The 21,980-nt window shown below is 40.9% G+C and overlaps 1 protein-coding gene across 6 annotated transcripts in view; it reads left to right on the plus strand.

Moving 5' to 3' along the window:
* Positions 1 to 531: 531 nt before the first annotated feature.
* Positions 532 to 21,980, plus strand: part of fmnl3 (formin-like 3) — a 65,485-nt gene continuing 44,036 nt past the window's right edge. For 5 of the 6 annotated variants that reach the window (XM_036591873.1, XM_036591874.1, XM_036591875.1 and 2 more), the window contains exon 1: positions 534 to 1,140. In XM_036591873.1, the coding sequence (XP_036447766.1) occupies positions 1,027 to 1,140 (114 nt within the window). In that variant the 5' untranslated portion in view covers positions 534 to 1,026. Of the gene's footprint in view, positions 1,141 to 21,980 lie in introns of all 6 variants that reach the window. The other variant, XM_036591872.1, reaches the window with a different exon arrangement.

Raw genomic sequence — 21,980 nt, forward strand, 5'->3', positions numbered from 1 at the left:
ATAACATCTCTCACATCAGAGCTTTAGCATTTTAGGAGAGTGCCTAACAAACTTCACTTCCTATGCTGAATGTACTAACACTTCAGCTGCAGTTCTGTGCTACTTTTTCTTATACTTGAGTCATTATTGGATTGAAATAACAATAGTTTTCACCAGAAGATGGTTTTAGGCTACTTTATCCACCTCTTTTTAAAGAAGCTACAAAAGTCCAACGGCTCCGCAAGGAAGCAAATCTGAGATCCCTGTAGTTGCAGGGACTTGCCAGCAGATGGCGCAGATGGTAATGCCTACATAATCTCAGCAAAAGAGAAGCTTCCATGGCTGCGTCCAAACTTACTTTTATGTCTACTTTCCTTGATTTTGCCTGATATGTAGCCCATGGGCTCACTAAATTGGCTGTCAGGGCTAAACAACATGTGTCCCTACATGACTACAAGATCAGGTAAAACGAAGGGAAGCAGATGGGAAAGGAAATGTCATTCAACTCTTCGTAGCCCGAATGTTTAGACTGAGCGGCGACGCCTTCTCGATAGGCAGGACTCGGCTCAGAATGGGTGGGCCGAGCGCTCAGTCTGTTTTCAGAGGGGATGCGAAATGTACACTTCTAATCGGGACCTTGCAGCGCAAATGAATGGAGACGAGAAACAGTTAGGAAAGTTTACGAAAGATCAGAAAAGGCTGTTTAGAGACAGTAAAAGCAGCATTAATACAACCCGCGCTGAGTGCTTGAGATGGATTGGCCAGGTAACTCTAGACAGTCCTCAGGAAAAAGAAACGCATCTATACGAGACGGAGTTTTGGAGCAGCAGATGCTGTAGAGGACTTTCCCAGATCTACTCAAGTTTGGAATAATCGGCGAACAGGAACGTTTTCTTTTTCATGACACCACTCGCAGGACACTGAACAGCGCTGGAATGTGGAAATTCAGCTGAACTGGATTTATTTGAGATTTCAAAAAGGAAAAATCTGAAAAAAGTGAACGAGCATCTCAACATTTGCCTGTGGATACTATAACAGAACTCCAACATGGGGAATATAGAAAGTGTGGACGGACATTGTGAGATGAAGCATCACTTAATGCCTTTAAAAGTCCCGATGCCTGATCCAGCTGAGCTTGAAGAACGGTTTGCTATAGTTTTGGTGAGTATGATGGAAAATAGACTCCATATCATTCTTTTATAACTCATCGGTTTTCTTTTTTAATACTTAGGGTATAGTTTCCATAAAAACAGATCCTGAAGATATCTCTGCTGAACAAAAAAACTTCACATAGAGTCTGTGCTGGTATATGCTGGTCTGGTGCTGGTATATGCTGGTCTGGTGCTGGTTTAGCTGGTCACCCAGCATGATCATGATGGTTGACCAGCATCCAACATACAGTATGCTACTTTTGCTGGTGATCAGCTATGGTTTTTCTAACAGGGATGGTATCGTCTTTCTTTATATAGTAGCCTCATGTCTTTTCAAACTGACTTTTACAGCTTAAAATGTAACAAAAAGCCAAAGGGTGACAGAAATCCTCTGTTGTGTTGAAGACACTTCGTCACATGGTCTTAAATGTCAGTGGCATCATCAGTTGCCCCGCTTTACCACCACTTTTCCCCATCGTAAATAACTGCCCAACACCACGCTGAGGCTGGCTGAGCTCACTGTCTCCCTCTAGCGGCTGTCATGGTTCAAATAAAATCTCTAAATCACTTTGACTCTATCAAAAAGTCACTTTAGACGTATAACACAAGCGATCATTTTTTTCTCCAAAGACAAAAATTTAGTCTTGCATGTTCTAACACACTAAACCGCCGCTGGAAATTTTAAAGTCGTTACAACATTTCAGTATTTTCCCCACTGTCTGTCACGCAGAGAGCAACATTTTCTGAATTCCCCTAAAACTCCTACGCAGGAGAGACTCGCCATGTCTCTATGTGGGTATCGAGCGCAGACAGTTGTAGACATCATAAAGTGTTCTAGCAGAACCCAGCAGAGAACACAACTTCACGACTGAAGACAAGCCTGCATTTTGATGTAACATGATGCGCAAGTGTTGACTACACAACGCATCTGGAAGCTATCAAGCTCACATTTAGCATCACAGACGCGGGCTTTATTGTTGCGAATGAGCTGGGACTGTGCTTCTGTCCTGAGGCATGTCAAATAAGTTTTTGAAGCTCCTTTTCTTTCCAGCTGACACAGATTGTAGTTTATTGTAGTCTATTTCTCTCACAGAAAGTCTCAATGTGTTGCTGTGGCCTCAGTAGGGTCTCCTCCCTTTTTAATCAGTTGAAAAGTGACACTCATTTAATGGCCTCTGCACTTCTTTATAGTTGTGAAGCATTGAAGTGTCATCACATTAAAGGTGATTGTGCCACATTTGTACAAGATATTCTCCTGAAAGATGGTGTTTTGGAAGGTTTTTTGCGACACCAGCTGCCTTTATTGCGTTCTACTGACAGTCTGTCAATCAGCTTCTGCACTTGATTGTCCTCCCTCAGTTGTGGTGGACTGTGGTTGGAAAGACTGACCAGTTCGCTGTGGAATGGAGAGACAGCTCGAGAGGCTTTTCCACAGTCCACCCTTTTTAGGGTTCCTCTCAGAGCTTCAGATTTGTGGGAAAGAATAACAGACGCTCTTATCGGTCACTAGCATGTGCCGGACACTGCCCTGCGTCTTGTTTGGAGATAGAAACACTTAAAAGTGATTCTCATAGGATGATTCCTGTGCTCAGGAAAACAGGCTGGGGCTCCTGGATCTTGATTACACTTCAGAGTGTGCTGTTAGTGTCTGAGGGTTACTCGTGACTAGGGCGGGGTATCCTTCAAACATTGTCGGTACCGATATCTTGACTTTGATAACGGTTCCTGAACGATACTTTTTTCCTTTTAATTGTCAGCTGAAAGTGACCATGGCTTGACCTACAAATGCATGTGAGGTTCTGGAAGTGGCTGTGTTTACTGGCCTCAACAGATGACAGACTAATGAAGAAGTGCTGCCATTAATACCGTGAATATGGAATGTTATTTAGACAGCAAATCAGCAGTCTAGATTTTGGAACAAGCATGCTCATTGGCTTACTAACACTGTTAATACTGACTAGTTAGGTATTGAAATTTGATATTAAGCGATGTGGAATATTTTGATGCTTGGTAGTGTTGAATTAAATTGGTCAAGTAAAAGGAGTCAAAAATGTACCCAGAGCGACTATTCCCAAATTTTTTTATTTTGAAATATTTCTTAATTTTTTTTTGTTTTCTCTTGAGCCAAACCGTTTTACATGTAGTACCTAATTAGAGCTCTGTAGAATCAAGACATTTTTAACACATACAATAACATAAATTAGATCAGATCTTAACCTCAGAATGGGAAATTGCATCAGACCTGAAAATGTGTAGTTACAGTCCTGCTCAATAGCTTTGTCCACAATAACATATTTTAGTTATATTGCTACATGTTGTGCTCATAACACATGCATTAATATAGTAATAATTACATATGGTATGCAGCTACAAGTGAGCAATACGGCAAAAATATAATATCACAATACTGCAAGACATTTTCACAGTGCACAAGATGCTGCGATATTTGTTTTTTGGAACAGACAAAAAAGAACAAGTAATGTCAAATTGAAACAATGCCATCAAAAGCTATGAATACAAAGAGTTGTATACAACTTTTCACATGCTGCACTGTACTGAATCCAGTTAATCAGGACTAATTCCACTCTTGTAATGAAACATGCAGCTGATCAGTGCTCTTATGGACTGACAGTGTCCACAACATGGTCAGGAAAGTATATTGTGATGTAATTTATCACGACATCAAAAAACGTCATATTTCCCACATATATAGGCACTGTAGTCTCTCTCCATCATTTATCAGAATGTATTAGGAAAATCAAATTCTTTAAAAGACTAATTTGTACATTGTTATTAACTTGGTTTAAGCAGTGTAAGTCATCATCATTGGCAGCCTGCCAGCAAATGATGTCCTAGTGCCTTCATCATCCCTAGTGGCCTGTTAGAGACTTGTGGTGGGTGTGTGTTTGTCTGGTACTGGTTGTCTGTCCTCCCTCAAACGCTGCTCTCAGACGAGGAATGGCAGTGTGTTATGATGTCATGGGTGCTCTCCGTGCCAGCATAGTAATATCCGTGTACTGATGACTTTAACAGGAGCCCAGCAGAAGGGAGCAGCGTGTGTGTATGTGCGGGGGAGTGTGCCTATTGATCCTGGTAGCGGACGAGGCCCCTGGGCTAAATTAGACCACTTCATGCGCTTCACTAATAAAACGCTTGGGTCGGGTCTAACGGAGCAGATGTGCTTTCTTCATTGTTTCCCTACTTTCATTGCTGCCTGTCTGCACCGTCTGTGGCTGGAGACCCCACATTTTTTTGTTCAGGAGGCAACTAGCTGTGACCATGGCTCTAGTCAGGCTCCCCACCAATATGCTGTGTGTTTACCAAGCCCTTGGCTCAGTAGAATTTCCATCTTGTGAGACTACACACACTTAGATGTGCCTCACATGTGCAGAGAACACATAACATGCGGTAAAAATGCAAGGGAACAACGGTTACGTCAGCTAATGATAACATTTCGCTAGATGGTTTGGTTTGCTTGTGTTATATTGTACTCTAGACATTAAAAAAGCACAGACTACAGGAATTTTGGGGCAGCTTTCAGAGGGGCATACGCTTGTTATTGTAATCAGCTACATTGGGGAAGGTGAAATTTGTGGAAATTTGGTTTTATTCAGTGAACCATTCTTTTGAAAGAAAAACAGCCACGACATGTTTGGTTTCTAAAGTTTGCTTGTTTAGGTTTGCACCGGCGCTACAAGGCTAATGAAGCTAATAAGTAATGGAAGTTTATATTCCGTCAGCTAGCATCCCAGATAGCGAACTTGATAAGGTCAGCACTTTGCTGACTATACGCCAGGGCTGGTCCACCCTCGGGTCTCCCAGATTATTGTCTTGCTCACAAGGTCTAACTGGTTTTTAGTCACCTCAAATCGGTTTTAAATGGACATAGCCTTTTATGTTAAAATAAACTAAGGCAGTTATTACAAACAATTCAGAGAAAAAAAATAATGACTAGGCCTAATATAAAACAATTTAATTGAAAATGTTGGTTACAGCTGTATAACCAGCTTTATATATGATATTGCTGTTAAAATGATTTACTAAATTAATGTATAAAGGATAATGAAAGAAAGAATGACAGAAAAATACGTAAACTGGTCTGTGAGTGCAATAAAGTATCTTTGCCATCAGCGGTCTGACAGTGTTGCCATCTGGGATAGTGTAAAGTGTATGCATAAATTTTCCTAAAACAAGTAGTAGTAGAAGCCGTCTTGATGCCTGAATTGTCTACATTTTTGGCATACATTTTCCAGGCTGCTCATTACTGGCCAAACTTTTTAACTACGTTGCTTTGCAGCTCCAGTACAAAACTCAGGAAGCACATACCACACATGTTGGCTGATTATTTTGGGGGGAGGGAAAATTGTGTAAATTTGATTGTAACTATTCTTTTAAAGGTGGACCACTCTGTGAAACCATTGTAATTCAGTGCTTCTTTCCAATTTCCTCCCATTGATCCCAGTGGAACGCTACCCTGATTAGACTCTGTGTCTATGGAAGGTTGGAACAGTGCAGACTGGAACTCATTACTCTTTAGCTTAGCATGTGTCTAAATCCAAAGTGGGGATTTAGCCTCTCAGCTAAACTTCTCCATATGAGAGACTGGAGGTGGTAGTACAGTTTTGCAGAGATGCCATGATGGAGCAGGTTTTTGTATGTGTGTATGTGTGTGTGTGTGTGTGTGTGATATCCTCTTTCAAAGTGGCCCTGCTTGACTGCACCGCGGCAGATTCCTGCGGTCTGCTCTCACTGAAGGCCACGGGAGAGCTTTAGAGAGGGAAAATTCCCTTTGAACTGGCTGCCTGCCACTGCTCTACGCCTTAATGACTTTACCAAAGCTTTAGAAGAAAGGGGTTGGTTTGATTTATTTATTTATTTATTTACTTGTGTTGTTAACTTGATTACTTTTGGAATCCCTTCAACTGTAAGGCCTTTTATCATGCAGCACAATTCTTAGCTACAGAAAGAAAGAAGAAATGAGTTACAGTTTGACGTATTTGATGGTGATTTTATGTGCACATAGTGTAGATAATCTGCTTGTTTCTGCTTTCACCTCAAGTGCACCAAAGTGTGGGTGTGCTTTCTTTTGAACATTTTTAGAACAGAAATGACCTTGACTTTGTAGGAAGACCAGAGAAAAGAACCTTCAACAAAATGGTCTTGGCTTTGTAAAGGAAGGGGAGAGTGGGGCACAGTCGCAGGGTGAACTGTATTTCATGTGAAGCATGCTTTTGGTTGTCTTCTCAAATTCCTGTAGTAATGTCATTATTTATTTCTTGAGATTCAAAACAATGAAAGCATGAAAGCAGCTTGTTTCATTGTAAGTGTTTTTAATTACTGTGTGTGTAAGTCGCAGAATTATACATATATGTATGTATGTAATATACATGACACCACATCCTGACATTGTGTAACAACAAACTAGTGTGTGTGTGTGTGTGTGTGTGTGTGTAAATCACTCTGGAATGCCTAGTCAAACATTGGAAGGGGATGGAGTGACCCCTCCACCCTCTCCCCTTGTCCGCTTGTCCCCATGACCCCCGAACATGGCGCTGGCGTCAGAGTGTTTGATAGACACCACTCAGCTGGAACTAATGCAGTCAAGCTGGGTGCTCTGTTTATGGTGCATTAAGGGCTAAATCTTTTTCAGTGAGGCTGGCCCGTGTTTGTGAGCCTGTGCCGTGTGTCTGGCTGCAGTTCTAAAGAGCTGACAGGTGGGGAGGAATCAGTCTTTGTTTGTTTGTTATGCCACAAACTCAAGCTCTGGGCGGCAGCATCTGTCTCCCTAACAGCACTGTCACAGCGCCAGATCAGGGCAGTGTAAACACTTTGCCTGCATCCTCTCATCATGCATACACACACAAATACACACACAAATTTGTGTTCCGTCTTTGTAGGGTATTACCATTAACCCAATTTTCCTTGTGGGGACCAAAAAGAAATGTCCCCAGGAGGTGAGGTTAACAATTTTCCGTCATTCTTGGGACATTTATTCTTTGCAGGTAGCTATACACATGACCACACACACACACACACATACACCCACACTATTTACGTTTGAGTATGGAAGGTCTATGAGAACGGCGCCACGCTAAGCTCAGGTGTTTAAAAGCTTTTGGGGTTTAACTGCATGAGTCAAACATTATCTCTCACTGAGGAGGAGGGCATTTTTTGGAGTGTCTCATGTTTTCTTACTGCCAGTCTTCATTCTGAGACCTAATTAACAGCAGGAGTGTAATGATATATATATTTTCAGGCTCGAGAATCGGTTTGATTACAAGCCCTACCACCTTCCCACCCATTTTACTCTGATAGGATGCACCCAAATACCTAGTTTTGATCATTGACATTGATCATTGGTTTCCACAAAAGGAGGCAGTTGAGAGACCCTCATAAGAGACTGTGGGGTGTATAGATGAAACAATTTTTTATTTTTTTTATTTTCGATATTGCATTGAAAATGTTACACCTTTAACCAATAGGTATGTGCTGTAGTGATCTGCAACCTTCTTGAGAAAACAGCTTTGGGTTGTCAGCAGCCAAGAAAGAGCAACACAAGAACATGATTAAAAGGAACTGATTGGTCAAACACAGTAATGTTACTGTCACTGGAGACATTGGATTAGTAACCATACCATGCTGTTCCGTACTGCCCAGTGGAAAAACGCCATTAGTGGCCATATAACAGCACTTGGTAACTTCCTAATAGCTGCAAGTGTTACCAAGGTTGAGAGGAGTACTTCCATCTGATGACAACAGCCTGAGCTCAAATAAACAAACATTACTTGGCGCTAATGACTGTATTTCTGCTCTCCTACATTAAATATTTTAGCCTTATAGTGGGAGGCACACGCCTCCCCCCCCAACCCCTCATTTAGATTACACCCCTGGCTCAACGTAAGCAGTGTAGTGTAGATGAGGGAGTTATTCCGCCCCTGAGTGTGTGTGTTTGCGTGTGTGTTAGTGTATGTGTGCGGTTGCAGCTGTGCTCAGACTCTACAGAGCGCTGGTTTCCTCCTCAGCACAATGGAGGCTCTGTCAATGTGTTGTTTTAAAAGCCTGGGCCTCATCCCCTCCGAGCCCTTTGTGCTTCACTCCTTCACTCACTTCTTTGCAGGAACCGCTGCTAAAGCTGCTGGAATTCCTCGCGCCTGGCAGATAAAGGCCCGCTGATTTACGTGGACGAAAGGCAGCGGCCCCTGCTAGTTTTCGGCTAGAAAGTGGTCCACTACACCCAGATGATTGATGTTTTCCTTGCTTCTGTGCAGTGATATAGTTATGTAACCTACAATGTCTGCTTTTTTCATGCGTTTATTCTTCGTTTTTCCATTAGCTCATTCTTTCTTTCGCATTCACTTCACTTCTGCTTTTTACTGTATTCTCACGGTGGACAGAATTGTTTCCAAAATCACTGACTGATGTAGCGCATGCTCGGTGTCCTCTCACCACTGTGTGTGCTCTTCCTGTCTTGCGTCAGTCAGAGACTAGTGGGCTCCTCTCTGCACGCTCTTGTCTGCAGCAGGCTTCCTGTGGTGGTCTCAGCTTTATACAGTCATGATTCTAAATAGAACACTCTTCTATCTGTTTCTTTATATAGTCTTAACAGTAAGGGTTCCTTAATTGTGCTTGGCTTTGGTTCTAAGAAAAGCTTCCGATTAGTGAGATAGTGATAGATATTAGTGAGATAATTCATTACATTTATGTTCTTTATGGACAGGTCTTAGTCAAGATTGTTTTGATGTCAACTAACAAAAGTTGCAAAAATGTAAGGAATGTTTTTTCTGTCCACACAACAATACATGTTCATCAAATTCCAATCATGATAAAATCTCTTCTACTTACAAACACAAATATGCCCTGATCAACTATTATTACCGTTTCTTAGACACAGCTGCCTCACACATCAAATTCTCACATTGTGTTGTTATTAATGAAACTGAATGCTCAACATACAGCTAACCATTAAGGATGATCACATTACAGGCAGCTTGTTTGTTTAAGGAAATAAAACAAGTTTTTCTTTCCAGATGTGAAATATGTTTTTCTATAAAGCAGTGTCAAAGTAAAAGCTCTTCTTAACAAAGCGTGACAGACTTTAACATTTTTATCCATTTAATGTAGGCTAAACAACTAAAAGATTTTTTGCCTGATTTGAGGTGGTAGTTAAGATGTCTGCGGTGATCAGTTAGATTCCATAGCCATAAAATATATTAGAAAAATATGATGGAATATGAAATACTTGCCTAGTGTGCATTATTTCAAAAATCCCTAAAATTTCCTAAAATAGACGTATGTTTTGGAATGAACATTTTAATTGTAACAGCAAATTATTTGAGGTAAACAGATTAAAATATGAAGATTTTGATCAGTACTCGATATCAGCTGATATCCTGAGTTCAGGTATTGTAATCGGTATCGGGAGAGAAAAAGTCAGATCGGTGCATCGCTACTCTCAACACAGTCCCTCTTCTTGTTTCAGTAAGCCATGGAAGAGAACTAATTAATAAAAACTACATTCTTTTGTTCCTGCTGGCACTAACTAACTAAGGGTTCAATGAGAAAACTAAAATACTCGGGTAGAATACTAATTACTGCAGTGCTGTGGCCCTTCAGGAGTGACATACCTCTTATCTAAATGATCAGTGTGGCCCAGTACATTAGTTTACATAGTTGTTTAACACAGACTTGTTCTGTTGACCTTCTGGAAGCAGGTATACAGATTAGGTACTATAAAAAAGGAGAAAAATATCCTGTGTACAGTCAATCGCCATCCTGTAAACATTACCTTTATCTGCCCTTGAGATCTACGTCTGTTTACTACAATGAAGGCATGTTTTTTTCATTGGTTTTGGAAGGTTTTTATATGTGGAAACACCAGCAGTACATACATCAAGCTAACTTTCAGTCATTGATTGTGCTGTAGTGTGTATGCACATTTGTAAGTGGACGATTCTTTGGTACCTGTATTCTTGGCATGCTCTGCATTGACCACCAAAATCCTTTGGCCTGCTAGTCTCCTGTGTGGCTGCCTGCGGAAACAAAACAGGACATCCTCCTCTGTAGAACCTACCGCAGCGCCTGATTCATCACCAATTGTATTAATGCTCTGTTTACGTTTGATTCAGCATGCTTCACATTCTTAGAACACAGTCGTGCTGGTGACGTATCGACCAGAAAAATGTCCAGAAATAGCCCTGCTCACAAGTGGTATGTTGCGCTTTTTTAAGAGGCATTTGAAAGTAACACCTTTTTCAGAGCATAAAAGTAATTAATGTTTTGCAGGCTTCGCTAATGGTCAGGTGAAAGTGAAGCTGCACTGTCACTGTTTTAGGAGCGGGTAGATTTAAAGTGCTCACATCTGGCGCCCTCGTCAAGACCTCGACTAGTTGACATGCCTAAGAGCACTCCTCTTCAGGAGGCTTGCTTTAAAGCAAGCTCGGCTCTAGTGATAACGGCCCTGAAATTGGGTATAGCATGGCCTTCACCTCAAAGTTGGAGGGGTAGAACTGTGGCCTTGCCCTACATCACAGAGTGGATGTGTAAACAAGCAAGAGCCTCCTCTATGGAAAAGAACACTGTAATTGCTGTCTTTCTTTTCAAGGACATGAGAAAATAACAGTTATATGCTCGGTTAGTACGCACCCAGTTTCAAATGAGTACCCACTGGTAAGATCAGTTCTTATTCAGTGCCACCAACCAGTCAGAGTTATCTATCAAATCGTATGAAAATGATTTGATTTTTCTGGGCTCTGTAATTTGAGCAGTGCTGAATGTTTTTGAAGACTAAGCCTTTCTTTTCCAGGCTTGGAGTGTTGAGAGGATCTTAAAGGGATCTCCAGGCTCTCAATTACTCCTGATAAGCTCATGTGGTGAGGAGAGCGCTGCACACATACTGCTGTATTGGCTTGCTGTACCAACCCTCAGGGCCAGCTGTACATTGTGTAACTGTTAACAGCCAAATCAGCATGGTCTCATGGGGATTTAATGGGTCCTTGTGTTCATATTAACATTTTCCCTGTGGCAATACTGGGGGATTTGAGTGTAGGACAGATTGTAGTCACACGGTTAAAGCAATGCACTATTTTGACAAATCTTCAAGTAGTGCTCACGCATTAGCAATATCAGTGTTGTTTCAAAGCTGCAAAGAAGCTTGTGATTTGGGTGGGTGAGCAGACCCAACAGAAATTACAATAAGAAGCTATAGAAGGTGGTAAATAAAGCCAAGACATCAATTGAATTAACATTGTTTATGTGCCAGTGGTTCGATATTAGTCTAAGACTGCTGGTCTCAATATGATCATGTGAACACCATGGTTTGATTGCCATTGTCCAACTACTAGTCATCTTAAGCTTAGCCAGATTAAAGTGTTATTTGGGATAAATGTAGATACTTAGATCACATAACATTCTGTGATGTTTTCTGCAATGCCACACGTTATGCCAGCTTTATGATACCAAAACAAACCTGAGTGAAAAAGGAGATAGGGTTCCCACTTTTGAGGGTTAATATTTTGTTAGATCTCAATATAATTAGATGGAAGAAAAGCAACAACAATACTTTTAAAATGAATATGCATATGTGCATAACATATGCTGGCATGCATGTTAACAGGTTTATAGACTTGTATACATCTCATGTGAATATTTTGGTTTGGTCTGGGTTCTTAGACTGACTGAGCTGGACCGTCGTGTGCATGTAAATGTAGTTATTATATCTGGCAAGGAACTGTTTCAGTGCCAAAATATCTGAAGCTACATACCCTCTTTAAACTGATGAAGGTTGTTTAAATTTGACACTGACAAGTTTCAGTACTCCAACATCTTTGGGTTGCACATTGCAAGATACGTTGAAGTTTTAATGGGACAGAAGTGATATAAGAGCATGATTAGAAAACAGATATCTCAGTTTTAAGTCATATGGCACAGAAGATTCTTGAACATTTGGCTCAGTGGTAGTGTTTAAGTGAGTTGCTGATGTAATGCACGAACAAATGCACAAGTTTTAATGATTTTTGCAATTCATTTATGAAATTTTCTTCACACAGAACTCAGGGAACTGAATCCTTGGCAGTGACCACCATTCAACTGAAACAAGAGAAACCAAATCTAGCAAGTTCAGCAAAGCCTACTTGTTTACTTCTGCTTGTTCCAGTCGTGAAATAAGTTATTTGCACACTTAAAACAAGATGTATTTTGGTCTTTCTAAAACTACAATAATTGTCCTGATTCAGAAGCTTCTGAGTAAGATTTAAAAGAAACTTACTAAAATTAGCATTAACAAGCAATTGCAGTCTTCAGAAATTCCGTGTATGTGTCATTGCTTAAAACGTTCCAGTTCTTTGATGAGGAGGAGTCTGTAAGTATAAGGTCATTAAGTAGAGATTAGCATGTGAGTGTGAACAAACCACATTCCTCGATCGTTCGTCATGGAGATTGTTTGGTTGTCTTGTGTAAACAAGGACCAATGGGGGGTGGGAGTCCAGCCCACCAACACCTCAGGCCTTCTCCCCTGCATCTCCTCTCTGCTGGGGAGCTGGAGGAGGCCTTTAGGGAGGCCATTGCTTTGTTGTGATTGCCTGGCTCGAGTTACGGTGCTAAAGCCGGCAGATCGGGTGTCAGTGCGGAGAAAGGAGCGCAACTTTTTTCTCACACTTCCATGTTCGATTTGGAAAACAAGACTGAGAACAGTGGACATCTATATCTGCATCTTTGACAACCTGGTTCCTCTCTTTTGTTGCCCCAACAAACATGTAAACAACCAGGGGGGTATTACACAAAGCAGGATATCTCAGTTAGCCAGTTAACTTAAGCCAAAAGACTGAACAGTCGAATAGGAGCTAGCTGAGGGCAGTCTTTGTGAAATACCCCCAAGATCCATTCATTAGTGAGAAACAATGCCGTTGTTTTGAAAGCAGGGTAAAGGAAGTCCACATGGTCATATGAAACTGGTGACAGCTGGGGTTCCTCTGCCTCTCTCTTATAATGCATGCAACCTCCAGGGGACGAACAAGAGGAACAATAGATTAGCAAATGCTGGTGACTTTTGTATTTGAGGCTCTCTGTGATTTCCTGGACTTTAGTAATTTCCCTTCAATCAGTTATTTTCCCTTCAATTAGAGAGTGAAATCCTCATGTGCATGGTGACGTCTTTCTTCTGGTCATTTGTTTTTCCTGAAAAAGATGCTCATTAAAGCTTCCCAATATCATTTATGACTTTGTCCATTGGTAGCAGCATTTGCAATGTGTTTAAAGCTGATCCAGAATGAGAAGCCAAACCGCACCCTAAGTTTACTTGCAGGAGATAAACATCTTAACTGACCACAGATCAGTTGGTCATCTCTTGAGGCCGGAAGGATGTCCACTTAGAGCCAGGCTCTGTTGGATCAGTGCTGGGGGGCGTTTGTTTTGAGCCCTATCCAAACATCTTTGGCGCATAGAGCATGGCCCAGCCACACTCAGCAGCCTTTGCTTCTCTCACTGGACATGCCCAAGATATACTGAGTAAAAATGTACAATGAAAATATAGCCTGTCTGTGGCCTGCTGTTTGTTTCCCTCAACTTTCTCTCTGGCTTAGTTTCTGAAAGAGAGGAATTGTTCACTTTATCATTGCTGTTCTCTGTGTAGTCACTTTATGACTGCTGTCTTTTTCTTCAATAGAAAGTTTTAAAAAGCGAATAATGAACGTTACTCTGGTGCAGAACATTTAACATAAAATGCTCTTTTTTCAGAAGCATGGATATAAAAGGCTGGTGTTCCATTCATCGTGAAACTGACTGATAAGTTGGTAAGCAGGATTTCACGCTGTGTGTGTTCCAGACTAAGCGTCTTTCCTCCTCAAACCCCTCGTCCACTCGTCACTGACAGAAGAGTGCATTCCTCCAGAGCCCTGTTTCTGCACTCAGTGCCTGGGGGTTTTTCACCGGACTCATAGCGGAGACGGTCAGACATAGCAGGCTGGCCATGTGTGTCTGGAGCTCTTGTGCTCTAATGCTGTGGCACTCGGACACATGCTAGATTCATTCAGAGGGGAGATCCAGACCCTACAGGAGCCCCTTTTTAGTCTACGAACCTATTTTTTTCACAACCAAGTGGTGACAAGAGTATGCTGTATGCTGGAGCTTATACAAAATGGATGAAATTCCATATTGTGATTGTTTTGCTAGATATTGTGATTGCAATATACCTTGCCATATATTAAAATACATTGGTGTAACATGATTAACCACTGAGACGCATAATTCCTGACCAACGTTTGTTACTTTCACTTACTCTAACAGTACGTAACATACCGTATATATTGTATTTATAGTATTATGTATATATACGTGTATATATCATTCATAGATATATTTGTAATTGTATATATATATATATTGCAATAATATATATATTGTTCATATAGTTATATATGAGCTGAGCAATGACAAAGTTATATCTATCTATCTATCTATCTATCTATCTATCTATCTATCTAGATCATGTGCTTTTCAGAGTACTGGGGTGGTGCATCCATTGTAATGCAAGGACTTTAGTTGAATCCAGTGAATTCACAGGGACATTGTTTATGAGTAGATTTATTGAAAAATGTTATTATAGTGAGGAATATGGTATATATTGTCATTTCTTGGTCAGCCAGATGCGTTTGGACCAATTTTGGAGGTGTGGCACCACCCCAGACTGACACTCATCTGGATTGTGTAAGTTTTGGTGAGGATGCTCACCATCCATAGAAATATATTTGTTAGAATCATATTTCCATTTTGCAGCCTAATGCAGTATCATTACTGCTATAGCCAAATTCATGATAGCAGTTAAGGAAATATATATTGTTCAGCCTTGATCTCTGCATTAAACTGTTGTCTCACTGAGCTATCAACTCGCTATTTTCTTCGCCAGGGAGGAGCAAAAATCAGGCAGGTATAGGTGGTCCTGATGTGATTTTGGAGGGAATGTATCGGTCCGTGAATGGCTAATGTTAGCTAGTCAACTGCTTTGTTATTTGCATCTGTGAGCTCACCGTTGTTTTCTCTTGGCTCAGGCCTCTGAGGTTATAAGATTTACAGGGTTAAAGTTCACCTGAACATGACGCCAAGAGAAATGAACTCCTACTGGAAGTGAATTCTTGTGTTTGTATGTGTGTAAGCAAGTGCCCCGCCACCGCTGCGGTGGTTTTCCCTTTCTCTGTGCTTATTTCTTTGAACCTTCCAAACTGCCCTCTTATCCAGTGTTTGACCCCTTTTTACTTTGTTGTTTGTTCCATTGCACACCAAGAATGACATTTTTTAACTGCTCTTTCTTTTTTGTTTTGCTTTCGTTGCTTTCTCCTTTTTCATTTAACTGTACTTTCCACAGGGCGTTTTGTCCCAAAAGCATGACCCCTTGTAGTCATGGGAAAATTGTCAGAGGTGACATAGCTGTGACTTAGAGAACTTGCATCATATTTTTCAAGATTTCAAGGTTACAATACACATAGTACCTGGAAAAGAGTTCAAGAATTAAAGAAATTACTCAGAAATTATAATTTCTAATCTGAAATTGATTGATAACTCTGAAAGTGATGTTGTGCTCTACATAAGGGTGGGTGATATGGACTCCAATTTATATCTCTCGCACTTGGCATATATCTGTACGCTTGGTGTTGCTGTAGCTTTACTTAAGAAAATGACAACAATCCTAGGTTGGTTGGATGGTAATCAGGGAGCCATTTTGTTTTAGAGTTAAGATGATTTGAGGGAGTTTTTGCAGGAGTTTTAGATTTGGGAAGGCTTCTGAACTGCTTATATTGGACATCTCCCAGCATCCGGACCTCGTTCATGGGAGCAGACGCCCAGAGCAGCACATGGACGGTGCCCAAACAAACCTTATTTGCATTGTTTGTGTTTTTTTTAAAAGCAACGTGGGCTGCTTACTAACTTGAACTCCCGCTGGTCTCTCAAAAACAACATAAAACCAAATAAGGCCCAAGGAATACACTGTCCTATTTTAGAAGCATTATGACTGGATCAGTGGTTTGTACTATACCACATAACCAAGATGGAAAAGAGGAATGATGATGCTGTGATATTATTGTGATCAACAGTGGCTGTATAGCTGACTTAAACAGTTTTCAGAGTCATATGATAGCTGTTTGTAAGTGTTGGTGTGTAAAAAAGAGCATGGGAAACTTCCTGTTGCCCTTTCACTGTTTTTCGTCCTCCCGCTAAACAGTTTATTTGGGGATGTCTGGCTGCATTGCAAGTCATAAACGCACTCCATGTCATTAATTGGAGACTTTTCTTTGCCTAGTTCGGGTCCAACCACCTCTCAGCACTGAGCTTCCCATCGTGTATGGTGCTGTTTTCTGGGCAGAGCTGTGCGTGACTAGGATATTTTCTCTAGATCCTGCTGCCTTGGTCTCTCTCTAGTTCTCTTTTTCATATATCTCATGCAATTGGACACCCAACAAGTACTTGAGCTGCTGTTCTTTAACAAAGATCCCCTGTGTGTGTGTGTGTGTGTGTGTGTGTGTGTTTGTATGTGTGTAAGTGAGTGCCACACCAACATCGCTGCGGTAGTGTCCCCTTTCTCAGTGCTTATTTCTTTGAACCTTCCAAAATGGCCTTGCATCCACTGTTTGGCCCCTTTTTCACTTTGCTTTTTTCCATTGTACACTAAGAATTACCATTTTTATTCACCTTACTTTTTTGTTTTACTTTCATTGCTTTCTCCTTTCCCAATTGTACTTTCCACAGGACTTTTTGCATAACATCAGAACCATCACCCAGTGTAATAATGGGAAAATTTTGATGAGTCAGACAGAAGTGACATAGCTGTGACATGGAGAACTTGTGTCAAGATATTTGTCAAGATTTCAAGATCATAAGTCACAGAGTAACTAGAAAAGAGTTCAAGAATCACCGGAATTATGTACATCTGCATTATTCAGTGGTTGAAATGTAAAGTCATTCACAGTTTGATGCAAAATGGTTCCCTTTAGAGAAACTTACCAAGTCAGATATCTCTACAGTGGTGGTGGTAGGAACCAGGGGTCATGATGTTTACAATGCAAGTGTGGCCCTTTTGGATTTACACTTTTATTAGACGTCTGGTTCCTATCACCACCACTTTGAACTGTTCTGACTTGACGAGTTTCTTTAGAATGAAGCAGTTCACATCATAACATCCTGAATAACTTTTTATGCAGACATTTTGGACCATCGATGGAATTTGCAATTAAACCAAACACTATGAGACAGTTTGTAACTTAAACACTTCCTTATTGTATTTTCTAACACATACTCTAGAAATTTGCACCTACTCAGCTCGTCTCTAAAATAATATTGCACTGTTTGCTGTATCTAATATAGGCATTTAGACATGTTTGTTGAGTTTCCAATCTACCCCGCCTGTCCTTCTTCGTCTTGCAAACAGTTACGTTATTTCTGTTTTGTCTAACAGAGTGCAATATAACAGTGAAAAAAGAAACAAATCGCAAAGTAATAATCTGTGGCATGATGGGCATAGCAGACATTTCCGTCATGCTTTTACATTTACACCAGTTCTTTCTAGTGCCAGTCTGCACATACTGAGCTGGTAAGCGCTGGTAAATCTACTGCGACTAGCTCTTCACTCAACAACAAGGCCTGCAAGACCTGACTAATGAAATCAAAGAATTTGGGTCAACATTTGGCTCAATATAGCACTAAAGGCTAAGAACAAAACAATATAGACTCTGTCTTCATGAAATGATATTCAGAATGGCTAATGTGCATTTTTAGTATTGTGATAACAATAGGTATTGTTATACTGACCAGCCCTAGAGACTTTTGCAAAGCTTTTGATGTCTTTTATTTACAGCAGATAATCTGGCAGGCTTGTCCTCATCCCCCCATAGTCTATTGTTTAGCATTTGCTGTTTGCCAACAAGAGTAGCTATGGTGCTTTGTTGTGCCAGCACAGTCTCTCTATTCATGAACTGAGCTCAGATCAAAAAGCAGAAGTGTGTTTTGTCCCTGATGTGGCCTGTGTCACTCTATTGTGGGGTTAAAGAGCTTTTTTAGGAGTCGATTTGGAGTTTTGCTTTTAATACTCTGATGGAGAGATCTTAAATGTGGTCTCTTTAAAAAGCCTTTCATAAATCTTCTTTCAGATGTGGGACATCCTAAACCCCCGTCATGGCTGAAAAAACAAGATTTGATCTCCCGCAGGAGAAGTCAAATGTGATTACCAAAATTAGGTTATGAGCCACCAATTAGTCCAACCTGGTGGAAAGTTGAATTGCCATGTTGGCCTCCATGGATACAGGCAAAATGCTTACTCTCTTTACCTTGACTTTGTTTTATTTTCCAACGTATTCATTTTCCAGCTGTACATGGACTTTCATGTGTAGTCCACAGATTCAATTCTTAGCTCATGAGATGTCACTTGAGTTCATTGGAACTTTGCATGTTGAAGGAAGAAAAAGAAGGGTGGTCCTGTTCAGCAGCAGACATGCAGAATCTTCAAGTTTCTACCAGCTGGAACTTCAGATTATTGTTGTTTCAGAGTGTAGCATTCATAGTTGTGGTCTGGAGTGGCTGACTAGAACTTTTGAACCCAATGCCACAGCTGTCTAAAGTTCCACAAGCATCACTTTGATTCCCACATGGTAACCTCTAGTACCAGAAATGAGAACAGTCCAGGATGAACCTAATAATTTCCATCTATATGAGCATGACCAACGAATGGCAATATTTAGGGGTCCAAGCACTGAATTTGCCCAAATGCTGTCGCTTTCAGTTTCAGGACTCTTGAACTGTTTTAGTCCTTGTGAGTCCTAACTAATTGTTTCCCTTCAGGAAGCTCCCAGGCCCTGTATAAAACCCTCGCTGAACTAATGTTGCAGTAGTGAATCCTGGCCCTCAGGCCCCTGCTTAATCTGCACAACTGAACCAGAAAACAAAGTGGGGTTTGACTGATTCTACATCAGATAAAGGGTCTCCATCTCTTATCTGCTCATCCTATTACTGACTTTGTGTCAGGCTCCAGCTCAAACAGAGTAGTAGACTGGAGTTTGTCCATTTACAATGCCTCATAATTCAATTTCAGGTCCACAAATGGCCACTCAGTGGCCAGTCTGTAGCAACCTGAGAGCAACATTTGTCCAGACTCTACTCTTAAGCTATATTGGGCCCATGCATGGAGTCACAACAATGTTGTAATGAGCATTGCTATTTACCCAGAATGTTCGCATTTTCTTGTTGATGTGACATGGCTGGTGCCAATTGCTCCTACAGTATACACATAAAGTACTGTGCAAAAGTCAGAGATTACCCTTCATTTAATTAATTTCAAGTAAAGAAAGGAGATATTTTTGAGGTGATTAGACATAACTTGATTAGACACTCTTCCTTCAGATCTAAAAAAAATACAGATCTTTCTGTTCCTGCTTTCACTGTGAGAAGACAACTTAATGCTATATATCTGAAAGCGTGTGTAGATGTCAAGAAGGCATTAGTGAGAAAACAAAATGGACGAAAAAGAAAATTTGCAAATCAAACAAAGAAGCTGCTGGTGTTCTCAGAACAGTGGACTGACCACCCCAGAGTCCAAACCTTAACATCACTGGATGTGTTTCGGATAACTTGGATCGTGAGAAGCGGAAAGTGCAACCAAGTTCTAAGACTGAATTTTGGAGGTGTGGAGAAATATCCCTGCAGATTTCTTTGAAACACTACAAGTCACCACAAACTCAAGGCAAAGAGTGGACACTCTACTACTGAAAAAATTCATATGATGTTTAGTTGTTGACACTTCTGTGAAATTTTCTGTTTAATGGATGTTTTCTGCTTTTTTCCTGCTGCTAAATAATGAATAACGAGTACTTAATGACTCTTTTGACTAGAAATTAAATAAATGAAGGGTGGAATATGGCTTCTGCACAGTACTGTAGTTGTCTCCAGACTGTTTGTGTTGTTATAATTCCATTTGACAGGAACAGTTTGTCTTTATTGTTCTCAGACGTTTGTTGCGTGAAAACATTTGGAAGCTGTGAGCTCACTAGCGAGTAGGCTGCTGTTTGCATTCTTCATAAACTGGAGAAATGCACTGAGCTACAGAGAGTGGGAGGCACCCACCTCGTTACTGACATTTCATTTAGGGGAAAGGGAGAATACGCATACATGCACGCCTCCCCCAAATGTGAGATCTTCCATGGCTTCAAATGAAGGAGAAAAAGACTCTCGTAAAAACCCGTCGCCTCTTGCAGCGAGGGGGAAAAAACGTGAGTGAATTTATAGCTGATTTGTAGTATTATAAACAGGACGCATTCCTGTTGTAGTGCTGGACATCTGGAATGCACGGCGGCACTTTCTTTGAGGAGGAAAAAAAAAATTGGAAATGAAGTCTTTTCAGGAAGCGGGAGTGTAAGAGTTCTCCAGCGTCTTTAGATGCAAGCAAGAGCCAAACAACATTCTCCAGGGCCTCATCTCCGACAGTTCATTTGCTGGGCCTCTTTAGCAGACATTACAAACTGTGGTCATTGTACATGGTATGTCTGTCTGAGAGCTGAATGTGGTTTCCACCAAAGCCGAATCACTGCAGCGTCGTTTTGGCTCGTCACCCTGCTGTGTTTGACATTTGAGCCAGGGTGGAGTTGTCTGAAGCTTGACCAGCTTTGCCACCACACTTCATTCAAATTTCACTAAGATGAATGAGAGACAGTAGTTGCGAGCTAATATTTCCCAGGAGATTCGTCCATAAGAGTGATTCATATGAGCTTGTGGAAAGACGTAATCACTTTGCAGTGGAAAACGACATAAAAATACTCCATCGCCTCAAATCATGGAGTCACCACTGGAACACTGTGTTGTTTCTAGTAGTGTTTGAGTGCTAGGGCTGCACAACGAATTCTTTGTGAGTCATTATTGTGATTTTTGCCTGTACAGTAGGCTATTGAGTTTTTATGTTCTTTTTGTGTGCTACAAGCGTTCTGAACAACCTCAGATGTTCCAAATGAGTGCCTCTGTGTATTTTTATTAATCAAGGCACATAATCCAACAAATCTAAATAATTTTACTCAAATTAATGCAGGCCCATTCTTAATCATGTAATCAGAAATTCACCATCAACAGTGTATAAACAGTATAGGCCAAGAAATATGATTGCAGTATGGTGCTTATACATATGGTGCTGCCCTAGTGAATATTAATGGAATGCGACTGTTTTCCTGTTGCTAAGCAGCAATGATGCTGTAACTGTCAGTTAGCTGCACTAGCAAGCTTTCATTTTTAAAATTATATGGGCTAAGAAGTTTAACTGCTACTATTAAGTAGCAAACATGGCGCTTCTATCAACAACAAGCTCCAAGCCATGATTGCAACCACATATCCCCCTCAGATATTGTAAAGAACTTCCTGAATGGTTTTTGTTCAGCATACATAGCGAAGTTTGGCTAACATATTTTGCATCACTAATCAGCTCTCACCATGGCCGAATTAGAGGAATGTCGGTTGAGATCATGATTGCCTATTTGGCTGATTCTGATAGCTGATCGATCTTTCCATCTCTACTTTGATCTGATTGGTTAGAGCAGAAGAAAACCCTTGTGACATACGCTATTTGACCACTTCGAGTTAAACCGTTTTCAAATTAGTGTGCTTGGAGCACTCAAGACAAAACACAACTGTACAGGGCGCTTAAAACGCGAGGTACCCAGTGATCAAAATGTACTGCAAAAACATAAAATTTTGCAACTAACTCCTAGTGCATATAGTTCTGCTCACTTAACTCTCCCGACTGATCTGCGGGGCTATTTTAGCAGGTCACTGTGTTTCGGGTGAGTGAGTTTGAAGCCCAGTGTGGAGGCTGAGAGGCTGAGGGTGCCGGAGCTC

Source organism: Colossoma macropomum, unplaced genomic scaffold (genome assembly GCF_904425465.1).
Source record: "Colossoma macropomum unplaced genomic scaffold, Colossoma_macropomum, whole genome shotgun sequence".
Classification (NCBI taxonomy): Eukaryota; Metazoa; Chordata; class Actinopteri; order Characiformes; family Serrasalmidae; genus Colossoma; species Colossoma macropomum.